This window comes from Lampetra fluviatilis, chromosome 12 (genome assembly GCF_964198595.1).
Source record: "Lampetra fluviatilis chromosome 12, kcLamFluv1.1, whole genome shotgun sequence".
NCBI lineage: Eukaryota > Metazoa > Chordata > Hyperoartia > Petromyzontiformes > Petromyzontidae > Lampetra > Lampetra fluviatilis.
The window spans coordinates 15,596,647-15,611,827 of NC_136286.1; the positions used below are offsets into that span (position 1 = coordinate 15,596,647).

Sequence of the window (15,181 nt, forward strand, 5' to 3'; positions counted from 1 at the left end):
GTGATTTATTAGTTATTTTTCCTATCGACATGACTTTATTGAAAGAACAAAAGTATAAATTCCTGCAGTCATGAAAGCTTCACATCAATATTGACACTGTCGGAGTTGTAATCGATATCCCCTGCACTGAATACCAAGATTGCATACAAATTTGGCGCTGTAGTGGAACTTTCTTAAAAGTATGAATCAAAAATCACCATTTGGGTTCCATCGTCCAATTCTAGGATCCTTTAAAAAAAGATATCTGCTTGCTGGTGCGGCCCAATGACCCTCTTAACACAACACCACTGATCCTTGGTGGTTAACACTCAAACCCAATGATCCTCGGTGGTTAACACTCAAACCCAATGAGCTTCGGTGGTTAACACGGAACCCGAAGGGAGGACACATCGCCTGGCCTCATTACGATCTATGACAACTGGTAAAGATCCGTAGCGCTAAGCTGCAAACGAACGCATTTTCAACAGCTACACATCACACGTTTTCAGCGAATGTACGGAGAACAAACGTGTTTTGGGTATCATTGCAGAACTCTCCGTATGCAGGAGTTGAACATTTCCTCTGAATTCAGCAGAGGTGTGGACTCGAGTCATGTGACTTGGACTCGAGTCAGACTCGAGTCATGAATTTGATGACTTGCGACTCGACTTGGACTTGCATAACAATGACTTTGTCCCACCTATGAGATGTGGACTCGAGTCATGTGACTTGGACTCGAGTCAGACTCGAGTCATGAATTTGATGACTTGCGACTCGACTTGGACTTGCATAACAATGACTTTGTCCCACCTATGGAATTCAGTAAACACGTGTTGGGGGTCTGTGCCACGTGAGCGCGTCCACCGCTGGTTGCGGCTGATTGGCAGGGGCGCTCGTCACGTGGGGGGCGGGGCTCTGTTGTCGGGCATCTGTTGGTGACGTCACTCGGCGTGGGTCCTCGTTAAATTTTGTATCCGCGCCGCTGATTGGCCCAATGTAATACGTGGGCGGGGCGAGTGCTGTGATTGGCTGTGGCTTGGGGTTTGTGGGCGTGGCGAGCGCTGTGATTGGCTGGGGCTGGGCGGGTGACCCGGCGTTGTTTGAATGCGGGAAGCGACGCGACAGCTGCGCGTCTTTGTAACGAAGCGGGGGCTGAGAGATGGGTGAGTGGGGGTGAGTGGGTGAGTGTGTGGGGGTGAGTGGGTGAGTGTGTGGGGGTGAGTGTGTGGGGGTGAGTGAGTGTGGGGGTGAGTGGTGAGTGGGGGTGAGTGGTGAGTGGGGGTGAGTCGGTGTGGGGTGGTGAGTGTGTGTGGGGGTGAGTGTGTGTGTGTGAGTGGGGGTGAGTGTGTGTGGGGGTGAGTGTGTGTGTGAGTGGGGGTGAGTGTGTGGGGGTGAGTGTGTGTGGGGGTGATTGAGGAGTGGAGAGTGTCGGGTGGAGTGATGATTGGGTGAGTGTGGAAGTGAAGTGGTGAGTGAGGGGATGATTGAGGGAGTGAGTGAAGGGTGGAGTGGTGAGTGAAGGGTGGAGTGGTGAGTGAGGTGGGTGAATTAGTGAGGGGGTGGAATGTTGAGTGAGGGTATTTGTGTACGTTTTTTTTTATTTATAGTGTATAGTAGTGTGTAGTGTACAGTGTAAGGCGGTGTACAGTATAGCGTATGTTGCTGTAGTAAATAATGTCGTGTATATAGTGTGAGGTTGAGGTGGACGTGAGTAGGGGTGAGTAGGTGGTGAGGTGAGGCTGAGGTGAGTGAGGCGGCTTTGCACCTCCCAGGGCCCCCCCCCCCCCCCATGGGCTGTGAGGCGCTGCAGTGCGCCATGCAGAGCGCTTAATTTGGGTATCGGTACAGATTATTATAAAACAAATTCATCCGAAATTCCCCCACAATATCTCATTTAACAACGTTTCAGGTCACTTTAGTATGCCTCTGTATCCTCTTTCGGGCCACATCTGTTTCATGCCCTGCAGAGGGTGTATCAACATGTCAATCGAAACTGCCTCTTCTTCTAGGAGCTGTAACCTGCTGAATGAATGAACAAAGCGACCACCCGGTCGCTGCGCGGATTGCGTGTGGGCGGTGTGTCGCCGTGCTGCTGCCTTTGTATTGTGACCTTCCTGTGGCCCTCTGAGCCCCAACCAGCCACCTCGGCAGCGCAGTCGGTGTGTGTCTGAGGTGTGTGTGGCTGTGTGCCATGGCGGGTGTGGAGCTCCAGTGAGACCCGCCACCCCGGCAGGCGAGAGCGCCAGGCTCACGGTCGTCTGGGTTCCACTTCAGGGGCTCGTGCTCAGAGCCAGCCGCATCTGTCGCCGATATTAGCGACATGCTTCTCTTTAGCCCATCAGCCAATTGGCTTACATCCAGACGCAATATTCAGAAACAATTGTCGTGTTTGTTAAATCAGAATCTTTATTTAAAGCGCTGAGAGCGTAAAGGGCGCTCTTTCAAAAACATTAATTTTAGGCACAGATACAGAGCCCCCGATTAGCACGTTTGGTGACATGGCGCGAAAGAAGTTCAACATACATATAGAACAGTTACACCACATATATCGTGGACTGTTCGGCCCAGCTTGGCTCGTGTATGCTCCTGGACGGCTTTGTTACCGAGGACAATTACCAGCAACTCCGGTTACAAAGAAACAGACGTAAAGCTGCTCACACAGATGATAATGAGGTCGGAACGTCTCGCAGCGTTTTACATTCGATCTCAACCTTTTGAAAGGGCACTTTTAGTGGCAACTGTTCCTCTGTGACTCAAGAGGACTCGGCACCTGACCTGCAAGTGGGCATTAGTCTTCTAGTAGGGGGCGATTATTGCTGCTGTATGTTATCCCAAGTGAATAATTTGCGGGTAATTTTTAAAATTTGCAGCATGATACTGATGCACAATAATCTACTCTTCTTGAATAACATCTTGGGATCTTTCATATGAAATGTGAAGTAGACGGAGTAGCCACTGCAGTCGGACTTGTGAACGAGCGGTGAACTCCTCGCCACCCTTGACAGCCGTGTCTGTCGTACGGTTGTGCCACGGCGGCTCATTGCTGGGACTGCTCGTCTCTATTCCCACAGAATGGAGAGTCCTCAGTCGAGCAGAGACGTGTGTGGCAGTGCGGCTGCCGGAGCTGGTGATGATCTGCTCGAGACGGTTGTCAACCCATTTGAGTTCCCGGGGTTTCTCGCTAATCATGCGCTCAGTCCAAATACGTGCACCTTCAAAATCAGCACTCCATCAACCAACTCTGCAAAAAAGGTTTGGATATACACACACGGTGGAATTCGGTGGAAACCCTTGCACAACAGGGTAGAGAACACTCAAACTCCACAAGGAAAGGCGCCCAAGTCGGGAATCGACCCCAGGCCCTTGCTGTGAGGCACCAGTGTTATGACTGCGCCACCCAGAAAAACACGTTTTTTTCTGTTGCATATTTAAAAGCTGTCACTCTTTTTCCTCATTGCTAGAGGATACGGAGCAAACTTTACTTTTGTCAATTTAATTCAAAATGCAGTCTATCCTTGTTTTAAAGTGCCATGAAAAAATAACATTGCCCTACTTGCACTTAAGCATCTTAAAAACTTGATAATGCCCAGATGATATTGTAACTTAATGTAACGTGTCACATTGTGTGACTACTGGCAGATTGGTGGTTACTTGTTTGCGTGCGGGTGTGTGTAGACACCACACTGTCACAAACCCGGCTATGACCCAGGTTCGATTACAGCTCACGGCCAACACCAGTGGACGAATATTTGAACTGGCTCTGGGCCTCCCCTAGGTCGACTCAGCCTCAAATTAGTACTTGGTGTGGTGTGTAAACATCGTCACTTGGGAGACAAAGGCAGTTGGGCATAGTGCTGGCCACCCACGCTCTCGTTTACCGTGCCAACCTTCATAGGTGCTTGCTAAAAGCACTTGCCACAACAGTCTGTTAATGCTATATCGGGTATCTTTGTTTTTGTCTTCGTAGACACCGGCACGATTTCGATGGTCCATAGACCAAATGGCCAATCTTAAACCAGCTGACATCCATCCTGAGGAAATACAACGACAAGCTCTGTACCTAAGCACGGTCAGGTGGGTATTGCCGTGCACTTTTGTTGCTGTGTGCTTCTTGGAAAATGTCCATGCACGGTCGTGTAATTGGGTTATCACGTTTATTGTTTAATTGTGAAATTCCTGTTCACTATGGGGTGACGTTCTGTAAATCTAAATGAAAGTTACCGTAAAACCCTGGCTAGCTGGATCCGCACTGAGCTGGATCAGTCCTGCAGGTAGACTGAATACATGTGGACGGACGCGGTGCGAGGCTGCATTGCACGCACGGCGGTGTGCCGTGCATTCTGTAGCTCCCTGTCGCTCGCTATGGCCCTGTCTCTCTATGGCACTCTGTGTTTCTGTCTCTGTGGCCCTATCTGGATATTCCTTGATCTCTATGGCCCCTACTCTTTGGCTCTGACATCATTCCTGTCTCTACATGGCCCGGTTGTCTTGGTTTCTTTAATTTCCTTGTTGTGTCAATTGCTTTCTGACATGATGTGTACTGAATTATAATTTGTTTTTCATGTATTCAGCTTGGATCAAGAACTTGAAGAAAAAACCCAGCTGGAAATTGAGCAGGTTTGTATAATTGTGCATTGTATGCACTTCCCATGCTATGAAACCTGTTGTATCCACACGTGCTGTTAGCGCTCTATCTCTCTAGTTACATTTTTCTTCTTTACGCGCCAGTCCATCTCCAGTCTCACCCCTCACCTATCACTGTGCTACTTGCGTTGGGCTCTGTTTAAGCCTGCGGAATTTCCTCAGTGGTCAATAACATGCAACTCATTTATGTTTGTTCCATATAAGTGCGTTCCTCTTTCAGTCTCGGAGTGCTTTTCCATTTCTCCATGCTGCTTTATGCAATCTTTAGCTTTTTTCTATTTTCTTATTGAATGTCCACGTTACGATTGATGCCATAGCTGGCAGTGTGCATCGATTGAGAAATGTGGAAGTATGACATATTTTACTCAAAATGTTATCACACTTATGAGTAGAAATTGTTATGTTGTTATTTATTGGTGTTTACGATGATGAGTGGTTGGTTTCCTGGTGCCATGCGAGACATGTTTGTGGAAATGCCATGAACAGGCGACGTGTGCTCGTGTAGTTTTTCTCCAGAGGAACAATCGTCCCATCGCCATGGACGCAGAGTGACAACAAACCGCCAGCACGCAAGCAATACGCAAACTCACGTGAGGCAGTAGCACACACCACACCGCTCGGCGCCTTCTCCTACACCAGTCTCTGCAAAGCTCGACCATCACATTTTCTTTTGTGCTGTGCCTTAGCGGCAGGTCCTTGGCTGACATCGTCCCCATCCCCCTCTGCCCTCTGACCTTCACTTAATTTCTACAAACGGCCCCTTCACCTTCTCCAGCGTCCCAATCCTTGGCCTTCCTCTCGTTCTCAATGACCGCGTTTCCGCCCACACATCTCTGCGCCATAGTCTGTTTTGAGCTATCGCATTACAACACATTAGGGAGAGCACACTGTTGGTTTAGAACTGTTTAAAACAACAATGTTAAATCTTTTGTTTTCAATAACCTGCGAACCCATTTCAAAAAAAGCCAACAGCTGTTGTCAATATGTTGAATGTTTACAGTTGACATTTTCAAACTCCATCCGTATCATCACCATTATTATAATATGTATTTTGTTGAGGTGAGGTGGAGAGAATTATGCCATGGGGTAATGGTTGACTCAGCAGTATAAATAACGGTGCAGATTTCTTAAATCCACCTGACCGCCTCAGTCCACCCAGTAGTATACATTTGTGCACCACGGTCCATCGGCAGGTCGCGTGCAGAGGAGTAAAGTGTGGGTACTCTCTTCTCTCACAGGATTTGTGGCCAGCATAGAAGGAGTAAGGCCAAATACCCTGTAGAGGGGCTCTCTATAGCTCCCTCTAGTGGAGGCCCTTCCGCCAGTACTGGCATGTCAGCAAGCAGATGCAATACTGCACCGTTAACTTTTTATATTCTCTATTCAGTTTTCAGAAAATCTATTGCAACATTGCTGTCTGACAGAGAAATTGGAGAGTCACCTGTGTTGTTACTGTGCTGCCATTTTCCATATCCTCTTTACTTTTCAACCGATTATGTAAAACTTGAAACTTTGAATAATGTTTTCGTGTTTAGAGGCCCCTCATAATGTGAGGCCCTAAGCTGTAGCTTACTTGGTGTATGCCTAAATCTTGTCCTGGGCCTCTCCCACTGCAACCTCCTCCGCCCAGTCTTAATTCCTCATCGTCGCCCACCATGCCCGGATGTTTCCATTGCTATTCCTGTCGTTTCGGAGTGTTATCTGCTTATTTTTTTTACTTGGAGTCTTCACATCGATGCTCACGGTTATGTTGTGTTAAGATTTACGTGTCACCGAATTTGTACGCGTTTGGTTTATGATGGCGTGTTTCTTTCTCAAAGCCATGGATCCGCTGAAGGAGTCACCTACCGCAAAATCCTCAACAAACCTTAGCAAAACATGCGACGGTAATGCACACAAACGCACACGCAAGCTCAAACACAGTGACGTGCCTCTTGGCCATCACTCTCTTGGCTAAAAGTCAAAGTGATTTCTTGCTCAAATGAGCAAATGAGTGCACATCTCCTTTTTACAGTCCAGAGCCAGTGGTGGAAATTCCCTGTTCTTATGGCGAGGGCGAGTCTATCCATAGGCCAACCACTGTTGACTCCCAGAAAAGTTGTATCTATTTTATCGACCCTCACAGGTATGATGGGCTGAATCAACCTCCAATCAGGATTTGAACTCAGAATCTTGCGATTGTGATCCGCTCCTTTGCACAGCCGCTAAGCCACTGGGTCGCATTATCTCATAACCGTTCATATATTCAGTGAGCTGTGATTGAGAGCTCAGCCATAATCTAAAAAAATGTTGCGGCTGTCCTTAGGAGTGTTTTTATTTATCTTATTACGTCGTGAATGAATGAGTGTGTTTGTAGTGCTAATAACTTTGTTTGAAACTGTGTGTGTGTAGTGGCATGCCAAACATCAATTTCCCTGCCAGTGGGGTTTGACCTGGAAGCGCTGTTGGGTGAGTGGACGCACGCACGCATCACAAGCACGCACATAGCTACTGCAGTGAACTGCGAGGTCTTATATTAATAATGTTCTTTATTATGTATTTGTGTTAATTTACACATGCCGAGCACAGGCCAAAGGGTCCAATAAGCCCAAGAGGCTAGTAACAAATGGCATCGTTCAAGTTGTAATAGATAATAGTGAACACGTTTATCGACATTAGGAATGTTATAAGAACGGTGTGGTGTTTGAGTGGTGAGCGAGTGAGTGGGTCAATGAGTGTCAATGAATGAGCCTGTGGATGAGTGCGCGAGTGTATTGTTGTGGGGGGCGGTAGTGTAGTGGTAAGCGCGTTGTGCTACGATGCTGGCGACCCGAGTTCGATTCCCGCTCGGGGCCAACGCAGGTCAATGTCAACAAGAATCTGTTGTGTATTTGTGTGCAGTGGACTTTCGGCGCCGTGAGGACAGCGTTTGTAGTGATGGCAGTGGACTCTCCCTGCGGAGGAAGCTCTTTGTGGACAATTCAGAAGAAAACTCATGCGACAGTTCAGCCCAGTCTGTCTACACCCCGCCGCACTCTCAAACAAACCGCTGGAGCTCCTCTCCATCAGCTATAGAGCAAACAAAGGATCGTTCATCTGAACAGGGGACTACACACAGCACGGTATGTGATTTCATAATCAGCATCTTTATTTAGACTGGAAAAGGAATCCGATGAGCTATGAAAATTTTTTCCACACATGTCCAGAAATTGTGTCTGTGTCTATATATCTGGATGGCTTCATGAACGAATTTTTGTTGATAGCCAGTGGGCTTGTAAAGTACCTTCGTCTTAGATAAATCAATTTCGTATGAGCCCACCTCATTATAACAATGATCAGCCTTGGCCGAGGTATTGGTCCTACCATGTTTCAGATCTGATTTATGTTCACGAACACGGTCCAAGACATGTCACTTAGTTTCCCATCCGTATACGTAGTTTTCCTGTAGACATTGTGTCCCATTGAGCCATCTGGTATCTGTTCAATTAAAACATCCAAAAATGGTAACTTGCCATCCTTTTCCACCTCCATGGTGAATTTGATGGCTGGGTGTATGGAATTGGTGTGGTTGAGGAATTGGTTCAGAGCTTGTCAGCCATGTGGCCAGATGACGAACGTGTCATCTACGTACCTCTTCCACAAGGACGGACGTAGATTGGATGCCTGGATGGCATCTGTCTCAAATTTTTCCATGAAAACATTGGCTACAACTGGAGATAATGGAGAACCCATTGGGGTACCTTCAACTTGTTGTAGAATGTTCCATTCCAGGTGAAGTAAGTGTTGGTGAGGCAGTGTCTCACCAGGGCCGGTACATCAGCATTCAGTCCTTGTTGGACCAAATCTTCAATGATTGCAATGGTGTCAATCACAGGAACTTTGCTAAACAAAGAGACCATATCGAAACTAACGAGCAAATCACCTGGAGATGGTGAGATGTGGTGTGTAGAAAACCACCACTGGGAAGACAAAGGAGGGCGGGTGGGCAAGTCAAGTTTTCTTTGTTTACACACACGTGGTGTTGCCATTCAGGCACAAATCTGCCACTCAAAGGGCCATCGTCAACATTATAACTGAAACTCAACATAACATTTGAAAGATTCTTAACAACGATAAAAAAATAATACAAGGGCTTTTGCATTTCAGAAACAGCTTTCATCAAGCCCCATCCAGGCCAGCGACGCCCCACGGTGCGTGTGCACGCCAGACTCGCCTGGCGCTAGGAATGGAGAGGCCTCCAGCCTCCCCTCTCCCATTCGCATCCACGGTACCGGCACAGCTCTTCAACACCCCACACAGTTTTATAGCCATTGACGTGACCCAGTGGTAGTGCGTTCGCCTCTGATGGCAGAGGTTTGTGGTTCGAATCCGACAACCCGCCCTGGATTATACCGTGAGTGTATGGATATACATGTAATGTATAGCTAGTCCCTGCTTAACCCTGAGGGGTTGCTTTCCTGAAAATTGCCGCGTTAAGCGGGAGTCATTTTCCCTTAATAATGGTAAAGGTGGGGATGCTGTCCCTTTCCGTAATTTTATATAGTATTTTCTATAAATATGTTAGGTGTGACAGTAATTAAAATCAATAAAAAGTGTGTGAGAGATGTGGCAAGTGAAGAAGATGAGGGAGTCAGATGATGCTCCACACAAAGATGCCGGAACAAAGACTGAGGAAGAGGCAGGCATGCCGTGTATCACAGCACCCATCACTCCTACAGCACCACTCCTACAGCACCACTCCTACAGTACCACTCCTATAGTATCACTCCTACAGCACCACTCCTACAGTACCACTCCTACAGTACCACTCCTATAGTATCACTCCTACAGCACCACTCCTACAGTATCAGTGCTACAGTACCACTCCTACAGTATCACTGCTACAGTACCACTCCTACAGTATCAGTGCTACAGTACCAACATCACCGAACAATGCTGCCAACACCCACGCTGCTCAGAAAAGTAGTCCGTCACGCTCTAGACTCCTTGCGTTATAGCAGCGTGCTCCGCGTTATGCTAAAAATGTTCTGTAAAAGAACCGCGTGGAAGCGAAAACGCGTAGTGTGAACGCGCACTTAACGTTGTAAAACGGCGATAATCGGGATCATAATAATACATCTGACCGTTTATTATAGTTAAATGCTTTTCATCAAATTCATGCCGAGAGACGAAACGTGACGTGTGTTTTCTTTCCCCGCAACCTTCTTGTTTTTAGAGGAAATGGCAGCTGCTCTATCTCCCTTTGAGGAGAAGTGGACTCACCATCTCTCGCCATCACCTACAAATTCTCGCCTTGACAACCCCCACTGGAACGCTCCAACTTCCCAAATTGTCACCAAGTACCCTTCTTTACAAAAACCAGAATGGACCAGTCCAGAACCTCTCCAGCAGACACAACAGTGGGACAGTCCATCTTCGCCACGCTCACAGTCTCCTCCTCTTGCCACTGCGGCATGTCCTCAGATGTTGGAAATTATCTCGCCTATTGCTTCAGTAAAATTGCTAAAATTGTCGAGTGAGCATGTCACTGATGATGCCGGGGACAATGAAGCTCACGGGCTTAAAGATTTGAGCTTTTCAACAATAAATGTTCACAAGAGCAATGGAGATCCATTCTCTTCCCAGAAGTACGCGTGTGCGGATTTCTCTCAAGGAAACAGAACTGGAAATGTGCAAGAAGCTGAATTCAGCATAGAAGCACAACTGACCGGAGAGCTGAAGTTGCCTGAAATAATGAGCAGCACGTACAACGCCGGGACACACTTACTGGATGTTGCTTCCAACGCTTCCGGAGCACGCTTTGAAAACGAACCGGAACTAAAAAAAAAAGTAAAATCTTGTCCGCTGACTGAAACCGATGACTTGGGCTGCAATGGAGGACGTTGTAACGATGGCAGGGCTCCACTGCTGTGGGATTTGAGCACCCGGAAAAGGTTGTGCGACGATGATGACGATGCTTTTGGCGTCCCCATGGAGGTGACCGGAGCGGACGACTGGCCACCACCTCCGAGTGCCGCCAGGGCGCTTGTGCTCCTCCAACCCCAGGCTGAGAGCAGTTGTCTTCCCAACGAGGTGGTACCTCAACGCAAAACATCCACACGGTTGACTTTAACCACCGGCGTCGCATTATCGTTGAGAATTGTGTGCGAGGCGGCAGGGTGTTGCTGCAGTGGCGACGCTTGTTCCTCACAGCAGGGGAAGCGTCTCTGGTAGCCTCCAATAACCGCTATGAATTGTCACACTTCACCTCTCATGCAACTTCACTGTCTCCTATTCTTTGGTTCTTTCGGTAAAGTCATGTAGATAGAAAATAATAAGGTAAAAAAAAACACGACGTTTCGATCGCAACACAAGCGATCATCCTCGGGTAAAGAAATACAGCCGGCGGACCGTTGAGAGAAATATAGCGAGAGAGCTGCTTGAGCCAAATGCAGAGCCGCAAGATTATATATGCTTGGAGGAGGCGGGCTAGAGATGGAATTTGCAAGTAAATGCAAGATCGCAGAGCTAGGAATACCTCGGCTAATTATGTCTATTCACCACAACACTTGTGGTCAGAATACAAACAGAAATAAGGCGATCAGTATTACCTCGGTGTCGCGGCATCTCCTCAGAGAAGTGAGCGGCTCGATCAGATGAGCCCTCCTGTCTCGGAGTCTGTTAACAGATCTAATGGTTGTGTGGAAACCCTCCTCGTAGAGGCGGTTAAATCTTGACTGTCTCTGGTGTACTGCCGTCTTTTCAAATACCTTACTCATCATTAATCTCTCCCCATGGCTTTGCCATAGAGAAAGAATTGCTGCAAATTACTCAACTGGGATCACATGTAGCACCACTTCCGCCTTGCGTGCTGCCAGCACCACAGTCGTACGTTTGTCCAGTATCTGGCACGTAGTGGTGGTGTGGCCCGGTCTGTAGCCCTGGCGAGGTCCTTCAGGGTGCACGGCTCCTCCAGGAGCCGACAGGACAGTCGATGTTCCACGATCCGTGTCTCACCGCAGTGTTGCTAGAGTAGCCCCACTCCCGCACGTTGACTCTTGATCTGTCCACTCCTGTTCAAAGCCCATTAAAACATATCCACGTTGAGCCGATCTTTCTCTGTGCCGGCAGAGAGGTGTTGGGCAGCATTATGGCGTCCGTAGTCATTATGTATCCTGTTGTGTTCATATTTCCAGTCGTGTGCAGCCAGGGGTAATTTTTTAAGCAGATCTGTTGTGGCTAGGAAGCACACTTCCCTCAATTCAGGCAGCTTACAGCTGCAGTGTGGCCACCTAGCGGATGTCTAACGTCCTCAGTCCCGTCTTGACCATTCCATGTTGCTTGCGACTGCTCTGTATATCATCTGTTGGGGCTGTTCCGGCGAGCACGTACAGACCGTTCACAGGCATTGGTGTTCAGGTGTCCGGTCGTGCATTGGTAGCTGTTAAGCACAGGACATAGCTCCTCCTTTTCGTGAGGCGATCTTTTTCACGCTTTCATCTCCTCGGTGCGAATGCCAATACCAGCAGCTCGGCCATTCTCTTAAAGGGAGTTGATTCTGGAAATGAGTTCCGCCGTCGTGGATAGTGTCTCGGAATAGTTCATCTATGTAGCAGCATCACACTCTTGTGAAAACTTTGGCAAGACCCTCCTGACAAAAGAGTTTTGAGACTGAAGTTTTCCTGGATAAACAAGCATAGTAGTAATGATAATAATAAGAGTTGTTCTTATGGTAATAATTACGCAGAATGTGTAACATGCACAGTCTTTATTTGCTTCGAGAGCATGATTCAGATTGCCCAAGCTCTGTGGTCCTATATTGGGATGTTTGTCCAACTAAAACTCGAATTACCATTTGCTTTGATCTTTGTCCAGGTTGACAGTGGATACTCTACCTACCACATGACTGAGGAGGAGATTAAAGTCAAGGTAAGCACTGTGAAAGTGTTTAAGCCTGTGGATCTTTGGGTTCAACCATCTTAGGCTGTATTCACACCGAACCCTGTACAGTAAATTCCTGTTTAACGAGTAGCATTCAAACTACGCGGTTTCGTTTTAACGCGTTTTTTCTCTTACGGAATATCTTCTGCTAAACGTGCACACCATGGTATAACCCAGGGCGGGTTGCCGGAATCGAACCACGAACCTCTGCCACTGGGCCACGTCACCGGCATTCCACGTTAGGCGGGGATTTGCTGTACTCATACTTGTTGACCTAAGTGAAGACCAGAACAAGTTCGAATGCCTATCTTCGCTGGTGTTGTCCGTGGTCATGAATTGGACTTGGGTCGTAGAGCAGTGCACGGTCTCCACCGTTCCCAAGGCTGCAGTGTGCCAACCACTATTGCCCATCACCACATGCACGCATGCAGTCACTTTTCTACTGAATGTGATGTAATTCACTCCTCATGGCCCCGTTTCACTTTGTGCTTCTTGCAAGGATGTGTCCAACATGGAAGTGGACCTGTGCTGCGTGTGTGCCACTGCGGACGGCAAGAGCAATCCATGCCACTGACTGCACCGGATGCCTCGGCTACAGCACGATGCAATCCCCATCAAGATGGGCCATCAACGTTTTGCCTCGACTACTTGATTATGGTGTTATGAAATCCTGAACTTGAACACGAATCGTTTATTTGTATAAAACCACTCGCTCACTCCTGATTATTACTGCACGAGTGAAATATATTGTTGATTTTAAGTTTATTTTAAAACAATAAACATTCATTTTAAGTAACTGACCAACTTGCCCAGATTTTAATTAAGTGTATGCATAGGAACGGTTCGTTAATCTATAGTTAATGTGTTTCATTGTGGTCTAATGTTCATTGTATTTACGGTCCTGTGTGTATAGGTGCGAGGTTTAAGATATATAGATTTCCCTCGTTTCATGCTGGTTCGGTTTGTGTGATTGCACTTATTTGCGGCTTGAATCCACTCTTATGTCGCTGTGCGGTCGGACGTGGAACAAAACTGTACCGTGTGTACTGTGTGTACTGTGTGTGTGTGTACAATGCATACTGTGTGTGTGTGTACCATGTATACTGTGTGTGTGTGTACCGTGTATACTGTGTGTGTGTGGTCTGTGTGTGTGTACCGTGTATACTGTGTGTGTGTGCACCATGTGTACTGTGTGTATGTGTAATGTGTGTGTGTAGTGTGTACCATGTATACTGTGTGTGTGAGTACTGTGTGTGTACCGTGTGTGTGTGTGTACCGTGTATACTGTGTGTACTGTGTGTGTACCGTGTGTACTGTGTGTGTGTACCATGTATACTGTGTGAACTGTGTGTGTGTGTGTATCGTGTATACTGTGTGTGTGTGTACCATGTATACTGTGTGTGTGTACTGTGTGTGTGTACCATGTATACTGTGTGTGTGTGTACCGTGTATACTGTGTACTGTGTGTGTGAGTACCATGTGTACTGTGTGTGTGTGTACCATGTATACTGTGTGTGTGTACCGTGTATACTGTGCATACTGTGTGTGTACTGTGTGTATACTGTGCGCGTGTGTGCCGTGTGTACTGTGTGTACCATGTATACTGTGTGTGTACCGTGTATACTGTGTGTGTGTACCATGTATACTGTGTGTGTGTGTGTGTGTATACTGTGCGTGTGTGTGCCGTGTATATTGTGTGTGTGTACCGTGTGTACTGTGTGTGTGTACCGTGTGTACTCTGTGTGTACCGTGTGTACTATGTGTGTGTACCGTGTGTACTGTGTGTGTGTGTACCGTGTGTACTGTGTGTGTGTGTGTACTGTGTGTGTACCATGTATACTGTGTGTGTGTGTGTATACTGTGCGTGTGTGTGCCGTGTATATTGTGTGTGTGTACCGTGTGTACTGTGTGTGCGTACCGTGTGTACTCTGTGTGTGTGTGTACTGTGTGTGTGTACCGTGTGTACCGTGTGTACTGTGTGTGTGTACCGTGTGTACTGTGTGTGTACCATGTGTACTGTGTGCACCATGTGTACTGTGTGCACGACTCGGAAGTCAACCGTCTCGTGCGGTTTCGCTTTGTGCACGCTTTTTTGGAATCCATCTCCCGCATAAAGCGAAGTAAACCTGTACACGTGTCGTCGTGTTATGCATGAGTCATTTGACGCCCTGCACACCGCTGCACATGGGATGTTCCATCTCGATGGATTATACAGGTGAAATATTTTGAATGAACAACTTGTTTTGCCACTGACCTACCTATTAGCCCTCTTTCAGACGCGACCTGCTCAAGTCTCGTAATCCGCAGTCTTCTTCAATCACTCCATGTCCCCTCCCCCCTCCCCTCTCGGTGTCGGTGCTCTGCAGGGTGTGTTCTGGGTCCATTACTATTCTCTCGATATTTCACCCCTCGAATCTGGTATTTGCTCTTTCTGCTTGCCTCACCAGTTCTTTGTTGACGACACAAATATTTCAATATTGCACCCACGTGACCTTTCCTCTCGCATCTCCTACCTGGCTGGCATCCAATCCTGGATGGTGATTCACTTTCAATTCGTCCCAAACTTTATTCATTTACTTTCCGGCCTCTTGCTCCCCCGTTCCCACCATCTCCCTCCCTCCTGCTGCCTCTGCCCCTCAACCTTGGTGCCACTTTTGGC

The 15,181-nt window shown here is 47.5% G+C and overlaps 1 protein-coding gene across 1 annotated transcript; it reads left to right on the top strand.

Moving 5' to 3' along the window:
* Positions 1-1,092: 1,092 nt before the first annotated feature.
* BORA (BORA aurora kinase A activator) lies at positions 1,093-13,222 on the top strand. The gene is made up of 12 exons (XM_078861251.1): positions 1,093-1,142; positions 3,051-3,231; positions 3,947-4,053; positions 4,551-4,596; positions 5,129-5,213; positions 6,444-6,509; positions 7,015-7,071; positions 7,504-7,724; positions 8,749-8,869; positions 9,818-10,674; positions 12,457-12,510; positions 13,022-13,222. Exons 2-12 carry the CDS (start codon positions 3,052-3,054, stop codon positions 13,094-13,096), a joined length of 1,869 nt encoding a protein of 622 aa, XP_078717377.1. The 5' UTR covers positions 1,093-1,142; position 3,051; the 3' UTR covers positions 13,097-13,222.
* The last annotated feature ends 1,959 nt before the right edge of the window (positions 13,223-15,181 follow it).

Excerpts from the sequence above, each read along its gene's own strand:
- BORA (XM_078861251.1), top strand. The coding sequence starts at position 3,052 with ATGGAGAGTCCTCAGTCGAGCAGAGACGTGTGTGGCAGTGCGGCTGCC. Across the intron at positions 5,214-6,443 it reads CAAGCAATACGCAAACTCAC|CCATGGATCCGCTGAAGGAG; the intron begins GTGAGGCAGTAG and ends TCTTTCTCAAAG. Across the intron at positions 7,725-8,748 it reads AGGGGACTACACACAGCACG|AAACAGCTTTCATCAAGCCC; the intron begins GTATGTGATTTC and ends TTTGCATTTCAG.